This window comes from Loxodonta africana, chromosome 19, assembly GCF_030014295.1.
Source record: "Loxodonta africana isolate mLoxAfr1 chromosome 19, mLoxAfr1.hap2, whole genome shotgun sequence".
Lineage (NCBI taxonomy): Eukaryota > Metazoa > Chordata > Mammalia > Proboscidea > Elephantidae > Loxodonta > Loxodonta africana.
Window position 1 is genome coordinate 21411856 of NC_087360.1, and position 19986 is coordinate 21431841.

A 19986-nucleotide genomic window follows, 5' to 3' on the forward strand; every position below is an offset into this window, starting at 1 on the left:
GTGTCACGAGGTGCGTAGGTCCACCGGGAAGTTCGAGCGAGGTAAAGCACGGCACCAGCCGGAAGTGCTGCGACGTCGGCGCAGGGGTTGCCGGGAAATGTAGTCCCACCGGGCAGCCTGGGGCGGTGGCTGCACGTCCCACGGAGCAGACGGCCGAGCGGGCGTGGACCGGGGATGGCTGGGCCGGGTGGCTCTGGGGGCCCGATTGGGGCCGGGACCCTCGTAGGCAGCGCGCGGTCCAAGGTGGCCCCCAGCGTGGACTTTGATCACAGCTGTTCGGACAGCGTCGAGTACCTGACGCTCAACTTTGGGCCCTTTGAGACTGTGCATCGCTGGCGGCGCCTCCCTCCCTGCGACGAGTTCGTGGGCGCTCGGTACGGGCCGGCAGGGTCCAGGGGTGAGGTTGGGGCTTGGTTCCTGGGCGGGATCGGGTAATGGGGGAGGGTGGGTTCAGGACGGTGCCCAGGACGGGGAGGGGGGGTCCCAGTGGTCCCAGAGCAGGGTGACCTGGGGCAGGGTCCTAGGGCAAAATGGTATTTGGGGCCCTCAGGCCAAGGTTCCGGGTTCTCTGCTGTGGACGGGAGAATCAGAGTCCCGGGACAGAGTCCGAGGTCCCCGGGCAGGGTCCCCTAGAGTGCTGATAGAAGTTAGTAGTTTCAGTAGGTCTCCACAGTGGAGAGGTGTTAGCCGACTTCTGTGGCAGTTCTGCTTAGACTCATCCCCTGGGTGCTCCCAGGAGGGTCTCGGCCTCACCACACCTTCTTTCTCTCCAGGCGCAGCAAGCACACGGTGGTGGCCTATAAAGATGCCATCTACGTGTTTGGAGGAGACAATGGGTGAGTGAGTCTGAACATGGAAGCGTTAGGACCAGACAGGGAGAGGCATGTTGACTAGGGGCGGGGCCTCTGCAGTGCTACTACCTCTGTCTTCCCAGCTGTTAGCTAAACACTGTAAGCCTCAGTTTCCCCATCTGTAGGGTGTGGTTCCCCGCACTTACCTCCCAGGTCATGATGAGGATTAGCTCTGTGAAACTCAAACCCACCCATTGCCATCGAGTCGATTTTGACTCATAGCGACTCTACAGGACAGAGTAGAACTGCTCTATAGGGTTTCCAAGGAGCCGCTGATAGATTCGATCTGCTGAACTTTTGGTTAGCAGCCGACCTCTTACCCACTGTGCCACCAGGGGTCTGTAGCTTTGTTTATTCTGTTGAGTGGAATTCTGGAAATTTTTAACTATCTGCACTTGCTGTGAGAGTTGCTTCTTAGCAGTTTGTCAAAGCTGTGTCTAAAAGTAGTTGAGCTGTGCTGTATTGCACTGAGACCCCAGCTTTGCCTCTGGAAAGAAGCAAGGCTCATCTGTTTTTAGGTAAGACTCAGTGTGCTGGCGAGGCAGTGATGCTGTGTTTTTGTGCCTCTCACACTTGGCAGCAATTGTTGACAGCTGGGTTTCTGGACCCTCTCAGAGCTTCTCTGGATTGCTCTGTGAGGCCCAGGCTGATCACCAGGTCCCATAGAACTCCTCAGTGCAGCATGCAATCGGGAGCACACAGAAACGTCCCTCTTGTTCTGAGTGAATGGACAAAGCTTTGAAAGAAACACAGCTGCCCTTGTGGCCACCCTTGTGGGGCAGTTCTTCCCAGCACTTCCCTAGGGGCCTTGCCCTCCACACGCTTTGCAGCTAAGAAGACATGGAGGATGCGATTTTATTTCCTGTGTGTCTCACTTTTTGTGAGGGCTTTCCCATACCGTAATCAACTCCTGGCAACGACTCCAGTCCTGTTGATGGGCATACCTCCATCACACAAACCATTCCCAGTCAAGTTGTGGTGGGTGCGCCTTGGCAAAAGGTAACAGCTGGGATTCACCCTCAGTCTGTGCACCCACTTCCTTCCCTTGGAATGTTTCTTTATAAGCCATTCCGCGGGAGCTGGACCTGCCCAGGGGGAAGTGCTGTATTAGTGTGGGCTGGGCCATGGTTGATCCTGGGCAGGGGCATTCTGGGTGAGGGAAGTGAAGGTCGGTCTTCCTGGAGAGGATGATGACCTGAAAGATGAGTTGGAGGGAGCCAGGAGAGTGCTCCAAGCAGAGGGGTCAGCAGGAGCAGAGGTTTGGAGGTGGGAGGTACAGAACTGCGTAGGACTGGTATCCAGACAGGGTCTCCCCCGCTCCTTCATTCACTGATGTGCTCAGGGAAGCCAGGGACTTGGGAGCTCTGGGAAGGGTGGGAAGCCTGCCAGAGGTGGGGCTGAAGCATGGTCTGAACCTATGTGGTGTTGGGCTCAGGCAGGCAGCTTAAGCATGCTAAGTGCACTTTGGTTTCCTCCTGTGTATTTGGGGCTGCCCTACACCCTGCTGTTGCAGGGGGCTCACAAGGGTCCGTGAGCACACAGCTGTGCAGTTACGAGGGGCTCAACACAGAGGGTTTCCCTGAGCCAAGAGTGGGATGTTTGTGCAAGGCAGATCTTGCTATGAGTTCTGCCCCCACCCCTCAGCCTCAGAAACGGCTGGTCTCTGAGGGTGCTGTGGCCTTGGTCCTATGGGATGCCCTGGGGGATCTGACCTGGACCTGGGGACTAGGCAGGACCCCACCTGGCCCTGCAGTACAGGAAGTCCCCTCTGGCCTCCTTGGGCATGGTCTCCTGGCTCCCACCCAGCCTGTCTTCCCCAGTCTCTTTCCCCATGAGCAGCCAGAGGGCCCCACTTAAAAATGCAAGTTGGAGTGTGTCCCTCCTCAGCTCAGAACCCTGTGATGTCCACCCTCTTGTCACAGCATCTGTGAGGCCCTGTGCTCCTGCCCTCACTGGCTTCCTTGCTGTGTTTTGATTGGACCAGGCACTCTCCTGTCTCGTGCCCTGGCTGCTCCCTCTGCCTGGAATGTTGGCCCCAGGTGCACACATGGTTCTCTGTGCCCCCTTCTTGCTTTCCTCATGTGCCTTGTGGGGACCGGGAGCCGCCCGTCCCTCCCTGCCCTCTCACCCTCTCTCCTTCTCTGGGAGCACGCAGTTACTTGTTCTGGAATGTCGGCTCCACCAGGGCAGAGCCGAGGTCAGGTCCTGTTTTATCCCCCCGCCCAGACCTAGAACAGAAAAAGGAAGAGGCCTCTGCCTGTAGCATTTATTGGACCAGGAACACGATTCCCCAATGAGGAGAGGCCTTGGTGTCCAGGACCGGGCAGTACTGGGGGAGGTGACGGCCAGGGGGAGGGGCGACAGGGATGGGGATGGCTCTGTAACCTAGAGTCTGTGACAACTGTAGCAACAAGCAGAAACGCTTTTGATGTAATGGGACACTAAGAAACAGGATACAGTTGGTCTTCAGTCTAGTGGCAGCAGAGGGTGTAGTCCCACCTGCAGGCTTCCAGGCTTGCCTTCTGGCTGCCTGGCCTTGGGCACACCCTTTCATCTTCAGACTCAGTGTCCCCATCTGGAAAATGAAAGTCACTGTCCCTCCCTGGGTTGGTGCAGCCTGAGTGAGGCTGCTGGGCTTTTGGGGTGATGTCCTTCTGGGTGGTAGTGAGAACCACTGGTGGTTCAGTGGTAGAATTCTTGCCTTCCATGTGGGAGATCCGGGTTTGATTCCCAGTCAGTGCACCTCATGCAGCCACCACCTGTCTGTCGCTGGAGGCTTATGTGTTTCTATGATGCTGAACCGGTTTCAGCAGAGCTTCCAGACTAAAGACAGACCAGGGAGAAAGGCCTGGTTATCTACTTCCAAAATAGCAGCCAGTGAAAATGCTGTGGAGCACATTGGTTCCACCCGCAGCTGATCACGGGAATGGCGCGGTTTCACTCTGTTGTGCCTGGGGTCATCGTGAGTCAGGGGCCGAGGACGGCGGCTAACAACTACAACAGCCTGGGAGGTGACATGCAGAGGGGGCCAGCCTAGTAGGTGGTGCAGTGAGCACTGGATTTGTTTTACGCTCTATGGTGCCTTTGACGTAAGATAGGCATTACATTGTTTCTACGATGAAGAGGGTGGGAAGTTCAGAGACAAGAAGGGGCCTCCCTTGAGGTATGGGCAAGCATTTGCAGCCTCGGAGAGGGGGTGTTGAGACACACAAGTCGGGACACTGGGGCCCTTTGGGCCATTTCCTGCCCTCAGTGTAGCAGCTGACTGGGCTGCTGGGTGGATAATGCTTTGGTCCTACTTCTGCCTGTGTGGCCGCCCCAGCCCGTGCAACAGCTGGGGCACCTTCCAGGGGGCCAGCAACCAGCCAGAAGCAGGCTTCCCCCATCTGCAGTGTGCATCATGGGGTTCCTCGGGTCCAATGCTGCTCTCTCTCTGGCCACTTTCAGGAAGACAATGCTCAACGACCTCCTGCGCTTCGACGTGAAGGACTGTTCCTGGTGCAGGTGAGCAGCCTCGGCTCTGGAACCCCACTTTTTTTTATAAAACAGAGTGACCCTCTACGGATTCTGATGGCTGGTGTCATCCTGTTCATCACGGAAAACCCAAGAAGCTGAAAGGAGGGTGGACAGTCCTGGATTGCCACACCCAGAACCACTCCTAGCCTTTTCCTCCATTTCCTGGGTTTCTTTCCTCGTCCAAGACTGTGGTGCATAATTCTGAATCCTGTTCGCTAGGGGATCTGTTTGATCCAGTTGTGGGTCTCTAGATTCTGCTCCAGGAGAACCCTGAAGTCACCAGGCTTGTCTTTGGGCTAGGGCCTGCTGTGGGAGCCAGCACGGGGCCATTGCTGACAGTCAACTGGGTTGACTCTGTGTGGCAGGGCACCTGGGGCTGACAGCAGGGGCATACTTCACCCCCTGCCCTGTGGGCTCCCCCTCTGCAGAAGACCCCAGCCCTTGGTGGTCTCCCTCCAACAGATGCCCTCCCAGGTGGGTGGCCTTGGGCAAGATGCTTTCCTCTCTAGGCCCAAGATGTTTGTGCCCATTCACTCCAGTCTGGCCCCTTCCCTGCAAGCAGTCCACAGGGAAAGGGGAAAGATATATCTCAGGATTGGGAGCTAATGGGCTCCTCCTGATCTCTGCCATTGTCCCGCCAGGATCACAAACCCACTGAGCCCTTGTGGCGCCATGCTCTGAGTGGAAGCCCTGAGCACAGATTCCTGGTCCCAGCAGCCCCTGGGTGGGGGGTCCCACTGTCCCCCTGTGACAGAGGAGGGCATCAGGACTGAAGAGATCTAGAACTGACTCAGGACCCAGAGCTGCCATGTGGCCGGGCCAGGGTCCCAGGAGACTTGGGGAGTGGGAGACTGGGATATCTCCTGAAGTTCATATGCTGTTTCTCCCACACTTCATTTTTGAAATACAGTTAATAGTTACAGATTAAATTTAAAAATTGCCCTGAAGAATTTACAATTCTTGGTTAAAAGTTGCTTGAGCATAAAATACAATTCTGAAAAGGAGCAGCTTATGAAAAGCAGTGTAAATGGGTTTTTAATTCAATAAATAAAATGTATGGACCACCCAGGTGGTAGGGTACTGGCTGTGTTGCACATCCGGGCATAGAGGATTCTAGAGCAGCGGGAAGGCTGAGCCACAGCCTATTGTTGAGCTGAAGAGCAGATTATAGAATATCTTCCTTGTGATTCCACGTTAGAAGTGACTGAAGTATAAATACACAGAGGGTGCAGCAGAGCGACAGCGATTTTCTGGTGGGGGGATTCCCTGTGGCTTTTAGTGCCTGGTTTTACTACCATTATCGTGGTAAATACACGTGCGACAAAACATTTGGCGTTTCGACAGCCTTCACGTGTGCAGCTCAGTGCCATTAATTACATTTCTCATGTGCAACCATCATTCTTACTGTTCTTAGTGCCTGTGTTTTGTTGTTCTTGATCATTTTTTAAAGTTTCTGTAATCAGCCAGGTATTACATTTGAAATAAAAAAAATAAGAGAAGGCCTGGGGGCACAGGGGCTGTCATGCGTGAGTGTGAGTCCCCACTGGCTCCACCGCCGCTCACACCCCTTGTGCTACCCCAGGGCCTTCACAACCGGGACTCCGCCAGCACCCCGCTACCATCACTCGGCCGTCGTCTACGGGAGCAGCATGTTTGTCTTCGGTGAGCAGCCTCTGGGCCCTCTCCTGACCCCCGGCCCCACCCTCCTGCCCAGCTTTGGTATAGAGGTCTCTCACAGGCTGGGCCCTGCTTGGTGGGCCCTTGCTGCCCACCCTCAGCTTTGTCTGCCAGAGTCCTATGAGTTCTGGGAAGTTGCCCGTGACCTTCCTGGGCTGGGCCAGGGCCTCCTCTGGGCGCCTTTAGCCTGTGGGTCTCTTTCCCTAACTGCCCCCATCTCACAGGGTTGGAATTGTCTGTGACAGAAAGGAGGTAGCCTCCCCTCTCTGCAGGAGCAGGAGACAGTCTTCTGCTCATCTGTGTTCCCAGAGCCTTGCCCAGAGGCAGGCAGGCAGCCGGTGCTCCCTGAGGCTGGTGGAAGGAATCCCAGAAAGTGTTTTAACCAGCCGGGCTCTGCCCCTGACTCCAGAGGCTTAAGGACTCTTAAATGCTGCCTTTGGCCATAACATTTTCTCACTCTGTCTACCCAGGGGGCTACACTGGGGACATTTATTCTAATTCTAACTTGAAGAATAAAAATGATCTCTTTGAGTACAAGTTTGCAACTGGACAGTGGACTGAGTGGAAGATTGAAGGACGGTGAGAAGCTTGGCTGAGATTCCTGGGGGTGTCATGCTGGCTAGTGAACTGGGTCCTGGGGACCAGTGGGCCCGCCTCCCTCCCAGCATCACAGATGAGGAACCACGGGAAGGGGGACCAGGAATTGGATAAAACCCCAAAAAACCAAATGAATTGCTGTCAAGGTGACTCTGATTCATGGCTGCCCTGTAGGTCAGAGGAGAACTGTGCTCCACAGGGTTTTCAATGGCTGGTTTTCTGGAAGTAGATTGCCAGGCCTTTCTTCCAAAGCACCTCTGGGCAGACTCAAACTACTAGCCATTCGGTTGGCAGCTGAGCTCGTTCACCATTTGCACCACCCAGGGACTCTGGGAGCTGGTTAGGACTCACTGACAGCCAAACATGGCTACTGCCTCCCTATAGCCCTGAGACTGTCTCTTCCCAGAGATTAAAAGAGACCTGAACAGACTGCCGACAGGCATCCCTGGTCCTGCCTTTACCAGTCCGTCCCTGAGTATTTTGGTGGCCCCTTGGAGGTGTTCTGGGACTATGTGGATGCCTGAATCACTCTGCTCAGCCATGCATTGCACCTCCTGGGATCAGCCTAGGGATGCCCATGGGTCTGCTGCCATTACTACCAGTGCCCAGCTGGAGGCCCTCCGACCCCAGTGTCAGGCTGATGTGGGGACCAGCCGTGTCAGGGGCTCAGGCAGGAACACACAGGGTAGTGGCCCACATGCTGGGCAAGCAGGGCTGTGAGGGTCAGGTGCATACAAGGCCTCACTCATTGCTCCCCCACACTCCAGGTTGCCGGTCGCTAGGTCGGCTCACGGCGCCACAGTGTACAATGACAAGCTCTGGATCTTCGCTGGCTACGATGGAAATGCCAGGTAGGTGGCGCCTGCCCTTCTGCACTGTCTCTGCACTGCCCCTGAATATGCTGAGGTGCCATGTGCGCCCTGTCTCTGCACTGCCCGAGTGTGCTGCGGTGCCATGTTCCCCCTGTCTCTGCACTGCCCCTGGGTGTGCTGGGGTGCCATGTGCGCCCTGTCTCTGCGCTGCCCCTGGGTGTGCTGAGGTGCCATGTGTGCACTGTCTCTGTGCTGCCCCTGGGTGTGCTGAGGTGCCACATGCCCGTCTCTGTACTGCCTCTGAGTATGCTAAGGTGCCATGTGTGCCCTGTCTCTGCGCTGCCCCTGAGTGTGCTGAGGTGCCATATGTGCCTGTCTCTGCACTGCCTGAGTGTGCTGAGGTGCCATGTGCACCTTATCTCTGAGTTGCCTGAGTGTGCTGAGGTGCCACATGTGCCTGTCTCTGCACTGCCCGAGTGTGCTGAGGTGCCATGTGCGCCCTGTCTCTGCGCTGCCCCTGAGTATGCTGAGGTGCCATGTGCACCCTATCTCTGCGTTGCCCCTGGGTGTGCTGAGGTGCCACATGCGCCTGTCTCTGCACTGCCCAAGTGTGCTGAGGTGCCACGTGCACCCTATCTCTGCGCTGCCCGAGTGTGCTGAAGTGCCATGTGCACCCTGTCTCTGCGCTGCCCCGGGTATGCTGAGGTGCCATGTGCGCCCTGTCTCTGCACTGCCCGAGTGTGCTGAGGTGCCGTGTGCACCCTATCTCTGCATTGCCCCTGGGTGTGCTGCGGTGCCATGTTCCCCGTCTCTGCACTGCCCTTGGGTGTGCTGGGGTGCCACGTGCGCCCTGTCTTTGCGCTGCCCCTGAGCATGCTAAGGTGCGGAGTAGGCTTTCCTGGCCAGGAAAGGTCAGCCCGATGGGTTTGAGCACCACCTTGTCTGGGGGGTCTTGGGAGGGTGGGCATTTGGGCAGGGGTGGGGGAAGGGGCCCCACCCAACCCCACAGAGGTCAGTAGGGCTGGACTTCTTAAGTCCCTTGGGCAGAGAGGGGGTTGAGCCCAGGCCGTGTTCATGCATCATGCATCAGTCTCAGGGTATGCATGTCCCCGGAGCCAAGAGGCCAGAGCCCGGTGGGGTTGGGCGGAGGGCGAGGACAGTCAAAGCCCCAGTGAGGAGGGGCCCTGAGGCTGGTGGGCAGTAGGTGGTGTTGGGGTTCAGACCTGGCCTCTCCCAGCCCTGGGGTCCTCGCTCTGTCCCAGGAATTTTCCTTCTTGTTGTAGAAAATGGTATTTTTCTGATCACAAAAGCAGCACACATTTGTCCCCAAAACTGCGGCATTGCAGAAATCCCTCCTGGTCTCTGCTGGTGGTGGTTTCCATGAGCATGACCTCCTCATGGTCCCTGCCAGCACTAGGGGCAGCTGCTAAGTGTGCAGACATTATGCATGTTGCCAGGCCAGGCAGGGGCCAGCCCTGGGCATGTGGAAGGCCGGTACACTGCCGTCATGGCCCTGCCAGGATTCAGTGCAGCTGCCCTCCTCTGCCGAAGCTCCTGTCCTAGGGCTGTGTAGAAGTGTCCCTGATCAGCATCCTAGGGACAGATTTGTCCCTGGGGCCAGCCCTCCTGGCAGGGCCGTGCCACCCTGACAGCTAGACTCAACGGTGAGGATCACCACCCTGTCCTAACGCAGGTTGAACGACATGTGGACGATTGGCCTCCAGGACCGGGAGCTCACATGCTGGGAGGAGGTAAGGGGTGCAGGGAGCCAGGGTGGGTACCTTCTCCCCTGCCCAAGCCCAGTCTGTTTCCAGCTTCACCTCCTGCTCAGACCCCCGCCCCCCAAGTTTCAGTGGCAGGTACCTAGCGAGCCCCCTCTGCAGGCTCTGTGTTGTGGGGCGGGGGGTAGATCATCACTAGTGATAGATGCCATTTTGGTCTAATCCACATTTTCCAATGTCCAGGTCACTGGAGCTTCTGGGCCACCTGTCTCGCCATCCACTGTCCCCTCGCACTGTTCCTCTCCCCTGTAGCGATGAGTTTAGCCTCAGCTATTCAAACCTGGAATCCCTGGATGGCCAAACAGAGAACACACTCAGCTACCAATCGAAAGGTTGGAAGTACAAGGCCACCCAGAGGCACCTTGGAAGAAAGACCTGGTGATCTACTTCCAAAAAATCAGCCATTGAAAACCTGTGGAGCACAGTTCTACCCTGACACACACAGGGGCACCACGAGTTGGAATTGACTCTATAGCAACTGATTTTTTTTTTTTTTTTGGCTTATAAGATGGTTTTTGGGAAGCGATTCTTCACACTTTAAGCTGTTCTGCAAAATTGAATCTCCTACCCTTATTCAGGGAAGTTTCAAAAGTAAAAGTAGCTCAAGTGCAGCAGTCTGAGCCTGGTCCTAGAAGGCCCCAGGCTGAGTGTCCACCCCCTACCCCCAGGTGGCCCAGAGTGGTGAGATCCCGCCCTCCTGCTGCAACTTCCCTGTGGCTGTATGCCGAGACAAGATGTTTGTGTTCTCGGGCCAGAGTGGAGCCAAGATCACCAACAACCTCTTTCAGTTTGAGTTCAAGGACAAGACGTGAGTACCCTCGTGGGCAGGGTGCTGGGCAGGTGCAGACAGGTGACCTAGCTGGTAGACACCTTCACGATGAGCCCCAGAGCCTGAGTCTGGTTGCCATCCTCCCAGCTGCACAGGGTGCCTTATACAGACTGGGCGTGAGGCCTCTTGGGCCCTGGGTGTGGCTGTCCACCAGGTGGGGCGTGGGTGGGCCCTGCTCCTTCATTTGATGGGAAGGATGCCCCTGCCCCTTGAAGGGCTTGGTCAGTGGTACCGATACCACCTGCGGCCAGGATACATCTCATATGATAGCAGGAGATCAGAGGGGCGCGCAGGCCCTGGGAGCTTCCGGCTGTAATACCCTTCTGCCACTGGTCCTCAGCTCCGTGATAAGTCTGCCACTGAGGTGGCTGCCGGCCTTGCTTTGGCTCTGGGAGCCCAGGAGGGGGACTTGGGGGCTGCCCTCAAGGCCAGGGCTGTCAGCAGGTAGGAGGAAGGGTCAGCCTCCTGGGCAGAGGGGACCAGTTCCTCATGCTGGGGGTGGCCAGGCCTGGGAGGAGGACCTCACTGCGCACAGGACAGGGGACTCTGCTTGGTTCCCCTGTAGAATTCTGGTGTCCCCCTTGCTGTTCCACCCAGGACCCTGCTCTGGAGTGGCGCCGCCTTCATGTCCTATACCCTGGTTCTTGCTTATTCTGTGTCTCGTTACAATGAGCTGTTCTCATCAGTGTCCGGCTGAGTATACTCGGGGGTCTTGCCACCCAGTCTCTAGGGCAAGGACCGCATCTCAGCCTGGACTCTGGAAGTCCTTGCTCACCTTCAGCCCCATTTGGGCCAGCATGCCAAGTCCCACCTGTTCTCGTCCCTTGTTCTGATGCACAGCATGGCCCTGACAACCCTCCAGCCTCCTCTCTCATGATACTTTGTATGGGGCCTCTGCCCCTGGCTGGGCATGTCCAACCTCCCTGCAGACTTCAGACTCCACTGGGCAGGGAGGGGCGAGGCACTGGCCTGGCTGTAGCGGGGCTGGGGTCCTCTGGGTAGCCAGAGCACAGAGGGCTGGGTGCGGGTGGGAAGCCATCTATGTCTGGAGAGGTGGAAGGGGGTGAGTGAGAGGGGGTGCTGCCACAGTGTGGGGTGACAGCCCTGAAGAGAAGTGATGCGGAGGTCTGCGTTCTGTAGGAGGGCCAGTGAGGTGGAATCCAAATATGTTTTGGAGACAGAGGTTGGGAGCACCCAGATATAGAGAAGGTGGACGCAGACACTCAGTGTCTGGACCAGGCGGGCAGATTGCAAGGCTGAATCTGCGAGGGGGTCCTCAGCCAGTACTGGGGGAAGACGCAGGGCCCCAGGATGCCTGCAGCTTGGGGGCCTGCAGGCAGGAGTGAGGGGCCCAGGGCCAGTGTGGGTGGAGATAGGGCCTAGGCCACCCATGGAGCAGGCTGGGAAGTCGGGTAGGCAGTGCGAATGGGCAGCCACCTGTCTTAAGGCTGGTGGCGGAGTGGATGGGGACTAGGAAGAAACCCTGCAGCCCAGGGTGGGCACTGGAAGGCCTGGCGACCCCTGGCAGCCTTTGTACCCTTGCAGCCCTCCTAGGAAGCCCCACACCTTGCCTGGTCTCCGCCTTTTGCCCCCTCCTACTAGAGGCCTGTGGTCACCTTCTTTGCTCTGGGTGGGAAGGCCGTGTGTGTAGGCAGCACACAGGCTCCGTGTCCCACCCAGATAGGCACTGCCGGCAGGATGTTAGGGTTTTCCAGCTGACGAAGCATCCGGGTCTTCGGGGAAGCCTTGGCCTTGTGGGAACTGTTGCAGAAGCAACACTGGGAGGTGGGTCTGGGCGGCTTCTGCAGTGGCCTGGCTGTGGGGGTCGGCAGGCACAGTGGAGCACACGCAGCCACTTGCTGTGGCACTGGTCTGTGCAGGACTCTGTTCTCCCTGAAGTGGGATTGCCCCAGTTTTATGATAGACACAGGCAAGGGTTGTGGGCGGGGCCCCGGTGGCAGCAGTGGAGCCCAGTAGAGGCCATATGGAAGCAGTGGCTCTGAGGCCCGGCTCACTACTGTGCGCCCCCAGGTGGACACGCATCCCCACTGAGCACCTGCTCCGGGGCTCCCCACCACCCCCACAGCGGCGCTACGGGCACACCATGGTGGCTTTTGACCGCCACCTCTACGTGTTTGGGGGTGCAGCCGACAACACGCTGCCCAACGAGCTGCACTGCTACGACGTGGACTTCCAGACCTGGGAGGTGGTTCAGCCCAGCTCTGACAGTGAGGTGAGCGGCAGGCCAGACACTACAGTGTCTGCCCTGCTCCGTCCATCCACACTGACCACCCTGCTCTCGATAGCGAGGTGTCTGACATAGTAGAAACAAGGCCAGAGCAGCCTGGACGGCCACCCTGGATACCCACTCCGCTGACCTTCGCCCTCTGGCCTGTCCTTCCTCTGTGGCCGAGAGAGACAGTAACATCCCACACCTGCCAAGTCTTCCCTGTGCTGAAGACACGTTCTGTCCTGGGGGCCCAGGACCCTGGTCCCCTGCACAGCCATTCTTGACCATGTGAAATGAGCTCCTCTGTCCTGTGGCCTTCCCTGCCCCCCACCCCATTCCAACCGTGCTCTTGGTACTGAGGGCCTGAGTCTGGGGCCTGCCTGGCCCCCATTCCCTGGTCTCAGGCTCTGCATGGCCTCTCACCAGGTTGGTGGGGCAGAGGTACCAGAGCGAGCATCTGCTTCCGAAGAGGCACCTGCCCTGGCCCCTGAGGAGCGGGGTGGCTTCAAGAAGTCCCGAGACGTGTTTGGCCTGGACTTCGGTCCCACGACAGCCAAGCAGCCAGCCCAGCCAGCCTCAGAGGTGAGTAGATGCACCTCACTAAGGCTCCAGCACCCCATCTTCCTGGGCAGGTTCCATTGTCCGTCCCACTCACAGTTGGGAGTCCTAGGTCCAGAGCGGTACCGCTCAGGGTCACAGCAAGTAAGGAGCAGGGCCTGGAGCCGAGCCTACCTCTCACTCCAAGGACTCCAGTGCCAGCTGCAGGCTTCGCCCCTGGGCCTCAGTGGCTCAGCCTACTAAGCCAAGCACCTGCTCTTTGGCTGTGGGTGCTAGCCTGGTCCCCACTTCACCTTCCTGGGCCTCCCACACACTCCAGCTCTGCCCCATTTGGGAACTCTCTTGTCAGGGGCTGTGCTCTCTGGCCACCCACTAGCCCCACCACCAGAGAACCCATCCCATCCCACCCACCTACCCACCCACCGACTTAGCCCTCTTCCCCCAGCTGCCCAGCGGGAGGCTCTTCCATGCAGCCGCTGTGATCTCAGATGCCATGTACATCTTTGGGGGCACCATGGACAACAACATCCGCAGCGGGGAGATGTACAGGTTCCAGGTGTGGAGCCTGTGGGCTTGGTGGGTGGGCTAGGGCCCAGGCTGAAGGTGGGAGCAGTGGTGGAAAACCCCAGTACAGGGGCAGCTGCAGAGGCCACAAGCCCTAAGCCTCAGGGCGATCCCCGCTGCTGTCTGGAGCCCAGGCGGCCTGGACAGCCTGGGGTCTGTGCATGGGGCTGTGTGCAGCCTGAGCATGGCCCCACTCTGCTGTCCCCGCAGTTTTCCTGTTACCCCAAGTGCACGCTGCACGAGGACTACGGGCGACTGTGGGAGAGCCGCCAGTTCTGCGACGTGGAGTTTGTGCTGGGAGAGGTGGGTGCCCTTCCTCAAGCCCCCCACCTGCTGCCCAGGGAGGAGAAGCCTTGTACCTCGGGTGGCCTGCCCGCTAGGTAGGCCTCTGTACTGAGACGGGGTCCCACCCCCTGTATCACGTACCGTCTCTGCCGCAGAAGGAGGAGTGCGTGCAGGGCCACGTGGCCATCGTCACGGCCCGGAGCCGCTGGTTGCGCAGGAAGATAGTCCAGGCGCGGGAGCGGCTGGCTCAGGTGAGGCTGGCCCCGGCGAGGCGCGTCCACTCAGCTGGCACCATGCCCCTTGTGGAGCCCTGGACACCCCCGTTTTCCCTACAGAAGCTGGAGGAAGACGCGTCCCCAGCCCCCAGGGAGGCCACCGGCGGGGCTGTGGGTGGCGCCCGGCCACCCCTGTTGCCTGTGGCCATCCGCGAGGCCGAGGCCCGGCCCTTCGAGGTGCTCATGCAGTTCCTCTACACGGACAAGATCCGGTACCCGCGGAAAGGTCCGCCAGCCGGGGCTCACGGGGCGAGTAAGCGGGACCGGGCGAGGCAGTGCTGCCCCCTGGCGGGAGGTGACGTTGCCCTCCTTACGGGTGGGCAGTCTGGGGGTGAGGCTGTGACTACCGGGGTCACAGGTGCCAACAGCTGAGCCCCCTACCCATGGCCTGCTCCCGCCTGGCAACACTGACTTGTCCCCTCCATGGAGGGAGCCCCAGGGCCCCCGCCCCGTTGCTCAGGAGGCTCTTGGGCACAGGCCATGTGGAGGACGTGCTGCTCATGATGGATGTGTATAAGCTGGCGCTGAGCTTCCAGCTGTGCCGCCTGGAACAGCTGTGCCGGCAGTACATCGAGGCCTCTGTGGACCTGCAGAACGTGCTGGTGGTGTGCGAGAGCGCTGCCAGGCTGCAACTGGGCCAGCTCAAGGTGCCCTGGGGCCTGGGGCAGGCAGGGAGGGTCCACCACACTCCACTCTCCCTTCCCTGTTCTCAGTTTGCTGTCCGGGCCTCACCTGCCACCCACCCGGCCTGTCTGTCCAGGAGCACTGCCTGAACTTCGTGGTGAAGGAGTCCCACTTCAATCAAGTGATCATGATGAAGGAGTTTGAGCATCTCTCGTCCCCTCTCATCGTGGAGATTGTGCGGCGGAAGCAGCAGCCACCCCCTCGCGCCCCTTCAGACCAGCCTGTGGACATTGGTAGGGAGCCCCTGTCCTCTTCCCTGAGTGGGGCTGGCTGTGTCCATCATGGGTAGGAGATTTGGGGGCCTGAGCTACTACCTGCCAGGCCCCCAGGCTGGTGAGGGGAGGGCAGTGGGACCCCAGAGCATGTCCCAGGCATACCCGTGGCAGGGCAGCTCTGTGGAATGAAGAACCTCCTGGCCACAGGGCTATCAGCAGTGGGCTGCACCAGCGGGTGGAGTGATCCCCAAGCCCATTGCTGGTAGTGGAGATGGGGCAGCCCTTTTCTGGTGGGTTGCTTGCTCTGGCTGGGGGTTCAGGTCTGATCACTTCGGAGGTAAGTGATGTGCCTAGGGTCACAGCGAGTCAGCCATTGAGCTGCTCTATTTTAGGCACATCTGTCTGGGGCCTAGTGAGGGGTGAGAACAGCCCATAGACCGGATCCCACCCAACCTGGACTTTCTTGACCCTTTTTTAAAAATTTTTATTGTACTTTAAGTGAAAGTTTACACCTAAAGTCAGTGTCTCATACAAAAACTTATATACACCTTGCTGCGTACTCCCAATTGTTCTCCTTCTAATGAGACAGCCCACTCTCTCCCTCTACTCTCTCTTTTCTCTTGACCCTTCTTGCGACCTGTGCTGACTTCAGCCCCTGAGCTCTTGGTGTCCTGAGAAACGCTGAAGCCCCACACCTTCTGCAGCCAGAGCACAGGGGCCAAGGGGCTCTGCATCCGGACAGGGAAAGGTCAGATGTGGGGGCCTGAGAGGACTTGCTAGGGCCGCAGGGCTCAGGTATGCAAGGGCCAAGGAGAGCAGGGCTAGTGGCACCCAGGGCCCAAGTGAGCCCCCTGGCCAGGGAGGCTTTGTCCAGGAACAACGCAGATGGAAGTACAGGGAGGTGGTACCTGAGGAGTCCAGGGAGCAGGCAGGCCTGGAGGAGGCTGGGAGGCGCCTGCTCAGGCTCCGTCCCCATCCCTAGGCACATCTCTGATCCAGGACATGAAAGCATACCTGGAGGGGGCAGGTGCGGAGTTCTGTGACATCACGTTGCTGCTGGATGGACACCCACGGCCAGCTCACAAAGCCATCCTGGCCGCCCGCTCCAGGTGGGTGGGCACCCAGAAAGAGAGTGGGCCCAGCCGCTGGCCACACTCACTGAGCCGCCACTGCCTTCCTATCTGCAGCTACTTTGAGGCCATGTTCCGCTCCTTCATGCCCGAGGATGGGCAGGTGAACATCTCCATCGGAGAAATGGTCCCCAGCAGGCAGGCCTTCGAGTCCATGCTGCGCTACATCTACTACGGTGAGGTCAACATGCCACCTGAGGACTCACTGTATCCTTGCGTACTTCAGGCTCCTGGGCTACCGGAGGGGGGCTTGGGGCCCGCTGTCCTGGCTGGGCTGGTGGTCTTGGCCTGGCCACCACACTCCAGAGAATTTCCCAGTGCCCACCGTGGTGGGCCTGGCACTCCCCAAGGGTTCTCTGAAGCCATAAGGAGGGCTTTGCAGTTGGGAGGGATGGTTGGGTTCTTGTCTTTAGCTACATGGAGAAGGGCTGTCCTGGCTTTGACAAGTGAGTAGACACATGTGGAGTGATACTGCTGGCATTCAGTGGGGGTCTGAGCATGGCCCCTGCCCCCAGGATGCCCTGCAGGGGGTCTGTGAGGCCTGGGACTGGTTCTACAAATGTATGGAAGGACATTTTTCTAGAGGGAGGACTGGTGATTTTCTCTTGATGGTGAATGGGCCCTGGGACCCCTATGTGGTTCAGAACCTTGTTTAGAGAGAACAAGTGGGTGTCCAAGCCAGGACTAGAGCTCGGCTCCTATACCATGTGGAGCCCAGGGCCAGTCCCTCTGGTGGGGGCGGCCACCCTGGTTCTGGACAAGCAGGAGGGGCAGCCAGGGCCCCCAGTGTCCTCTACGCACCTATGAATATAGGGCTGTAGCCGCACCATCGGTGGAGGGGGGAGAGGAAGGTCTGTGGGAGGACAGGGTCCCTGTGCTGGCAGCCCCTTAACCAGCCCCAGCTACCTGTTTGCTGCTCCCTACTACTACGGCTTCTACAACAACCGGCTGCAGGCCTACTGCAAGCAGAACCTGGAGATGAACGTGACGGTGCAGAACGTGCTGCAGGTAGCTCAGCTGCCCTGGGCCTCCCCCTGAGGGCCGGGCTTCCCCCCGAGGGCCGGGCCTCCCCACCAGGGCCTGGGTGGGTGGCAGGGGCTGCGTCTCAAGCCGGTGCTCTTCCAGATCCTGGAGGCGGCTGACAAGACGCAGGCACTGGACATGAAGCGGCACTGCCTGCACATCATCGTGCACCAGTTCACCAAGGTCAGGCCCCGGGCTTCACCTTCAGGACCCGCTCCCCTGGGCAGCAGCCATGGCTGGCTGGGGTGGGGGTGGGCCCTTGGCAGAAGCCATGCAGGGCTGCCCGCCCATGGCCACCCCTCACCATCCTCACAGCCACCTGAGCCACTCTGGTCGGGCCCCCAGAGAGCCCCAGGCCCATCCTGTTCTGGCATGTGGTCACCTCCCCCAGGTCTCCAAGCTGCCCACACTGCGGTCGCTGAGCCAGCAGCTGCTGATCGACATCATAGACTCCCTGGCTTCCCATATCTCCGACAACCAGTGCGCAGAGCTGGGAGCCGACATCTGAGGACCCATGTGGTGCCCTGCCCACTGCAGAGACACCGCTGGCCAGGAGCGGCCCTGTGCCTGCCACACGTGGCCCTGTGGTGGAGGGGTTGAGAATGGTCAGGCAGGACACCCAGAGCCCCAGAAGGGAGGCTCAGACACCTCATTCCACTGCTGAGGACACAGGTCCCAGGTCACATGCCTGGCTGCACTCTCCTGGTATAGAGGCGTAGGTGGGAAGCTGGGGTCAGTGATGGGGACACGGCTGGAGGAAGCAGGGTCCTGGCCGTTCCCCAGCTGGGGGAGGGACAAGTGTGCACCCTCCCAGCAGGGGCCTGGATGAGATCCAGGAGCCTGCAGCTTTTGACTGGGCAGGGGGAGCAAGCTCAGCAGAACACTGCAGCCCCAGGGGCTCTGCATGCTGCCTCCCACCCTCACAGAGGGGGTGTAAGGGGCTCCCCCACCCTGAGTCTGTGAGTGGGGATCAGCAATGGGTGGGTGGGATCTGACTCAGAGATGAATGGGCCTGGCTCCAGAGGGGCTGTGGGCCCCCAGCCCACAGGGCCCACCGTGCATACCTCACTAAGCATTTACTGTTGCAGACATGCCGCATTAAAGCCACGCAGGCTACCATATGGCTCACTGTGTCCATCTCCACGCATGCCTGCTCCACATTCTCTCAGCCTTTCCCGGAGCTGGAACCAGCCTGTCAGCACCCCCCCACATACCAGTCACATGGGCTGCTGTGGAAGGTGGGCTGGCCTCTGACTGGGACATTTAGGACAGACCCTCACATCCACCTGTCCCCTACAGAGGCCTTGTGAGTCTACCTTTGTGCAGTGGAACCTTCCTGTACCCTGTCTGGGAACGAGAACCTCGGGGACCTTTCTGCCCTGGCCGCCAGGAAGTCACAGTCCCCTGTCGTGGGGTGAATCACTTTAGTCCTGGCCTTGGAGCTTGTCCCCTCTTCCGGGTATACTCCCCTCCATCCTGGTCCTGCCACACAGCAGCCCTTGCTGAAGAGGGCACAGATGTGTGCAGCCCAGAGATCTGAGTCAAGGGTGGCAGGCAGCAAGCTAGGATGCGGCCTGGCACAAAAAAGATGAGCTGGGAGACACCAGTGGTGGGCAGCAGAAGGCGCTGGAGCAGGAGGCTATGCACTCAAGGGACACCTGGTAGGAAGCCGTGGACCCACAGCCACAGGTGGGGAGGGGTGTTGGCTAGGGTGGGTGGCATACGTCATTCATGGTGGGGCCACCGAACCCCCCACCCGGGACCCTGCAAGACACTGCTCACCACACCCCCGGGGCAGCCTCACTCCATTCCAGGAGAAGCCTGCCCGCACAAACCTGTAAACCCTGTGCTCACTGGTTCCCAAGTATCTCTCCTGGAGGTGACTCTGAATAAAGGAGGTTACATGCCAAGGGGCCTCAGAAAGCACATTTCTGATGCCATTTGGCAGTTTGCCCAGTTCCCATGGGACTAGAAGTCAGCTATGTTCTTTGGGTTGTGGTGGCCAAGGACAGCAGGGAGAGGTCATATTTGCTAAGTTGCCCCACACACTGGTCTGCTCATAAACACAAAGCAAGGCCTTTTGGATTCCTGTTGACAAATACGAGCACATGCTGAGGCCAGGTCTGCTGTGCAGGCCTGCCTCTAGTCTACCCACCTTGCCCCAGACATCCAGGGATAAGAAAGGCCACTGGGGGGTCCTCACTACCTGCCCAGCACAGGAGCCCACGAGATACGTGGGCATCGGTCACTGCCCATGTCTTGGAGAGAGGTACCAGTGGGGAGCGGGGCCTGGCCTGGAGGCTGGGACCTGGAGGCTGTCCTAGGCCCACATGGTGGCTGCCCTGCCAGGCAACAGGTAGGCTGGCCGGTGGACAGAAGGTTGGGCATCCTTGCAAAGGAGTGAAGTCTGCACTGGGCTTTGTGTTTCCAGAGGGGCCAGGCTGTTTATGCCTCAGATCCCAAGGATAGGGTGCCTGGGCCTGCCTTGGCCGTTACACCACTGTATCCTTTCAGAAAGGAGTTCTGGTGGCAGTGATTAAAGTGATCGACTGGCAACTGCAAGTTGGGCTGTTTGACACCACCAGTGGCTCTGCAGGAGAAAGACACAGTAGTCTGCTTCCGTAGAGGTTTACGACCTTGGAAACCCTATGGGGTCACTATAAGTCGGAATCAATAGCAATAGGTTTGTCTGGGTTCCCTCAGAGACTTCTGTGGGGCATGGGGGGGGGGTGGGCGACAGGCACCAGAGCCCCACCCTGGAGTCCCTGCCTCTTGGACAGGTGTGGGCTGCTACCTGTCCACCTGTGCAGCCGTGAGGAGGAACTGCAGGAAGAGAATGGGGTTTCTAGTCCAGGCAGGCAAGAGCTTGGGCTCCAGGGTCTGTGCCTTCTGGGGGCTGCAAGGACTTCTAGCCCACTGCCTGGTAGCCGTTTCCTGGGGAATGAACCTGAGACTCAAG

General features: G+C 58.9%; 1 protein-coding gene across 2 annotated transcripts; it reads left to right on the forward strand.

Moving 5' to 3' along the window:
- The first annotated feature begins 174 nt into the window (after positions 1-174).
- On the forward strand, positions 175-19973 carry LZTR1 (leucine zipper like post translational regulator 1). 2 transcript variants are annotated; one of them, XM_003419279.4, is made up of 21 exons: positions 175-374; positions 774-836; positions 4299-4355; positions 5950-6029; positions 6515-6623; positions 7409-7492; positions 9147-9204; positions 9903-10042; positions 12095-12296; positions 12720-12875; positions 13297-13407; positions 13626-13718; positions 13856-13951; positions 14036-14201; positions 14453-14622; positions 14736-14892; positions 15857-15983; positions 16062-16211; positions 16907-17012; positions 17130-17210; positions 17419-19973. In XM_003419279.4, the coding sequence occupies exons 1-21, from the start codon at positions 175-177 to the stop codon at positions 17533-17535; spliced, it is 2523 nt and encodes an 840-aa protein (XP_003419327.1). In that variant the 3' UTR covers positions 17536-19973. The 2 variants fall into 2 exon arrangements, with proteins under 2 accessions (XP_003419327.1, XP_064128436.1); XM_064272366.1 differs by having other exon boundaries at positions 301-397.
- Positions 19974-19986: the final 13 nt, after the last annotated feature.

Bases quoted from the DNA above. Each gene is read 5' to 3' on its own strand.
- LZTR1 (XM_003419279.4), top strand. From the start codon at position 175: ATGGCTGGGCCGGGTGGCTCTGGGGGCCCGATTGGGGCCGGGACCCTC. The intron at 12,297-12,719 runs GTGAGCGGCAGG...GCCTCTCACCAG, and splicing joins AGCCCAGCTCTGACAGTGAG to GTTGGTGGGGCAGAGGTACC. The intron at 12,876-13,296 runs GTGAGTAGATGC...CTCTTCCCCCAG, and splicing joins CAGCCCAGCCAGCCTCAGAG to CTGCCCAGCGGGAGGCTCTT.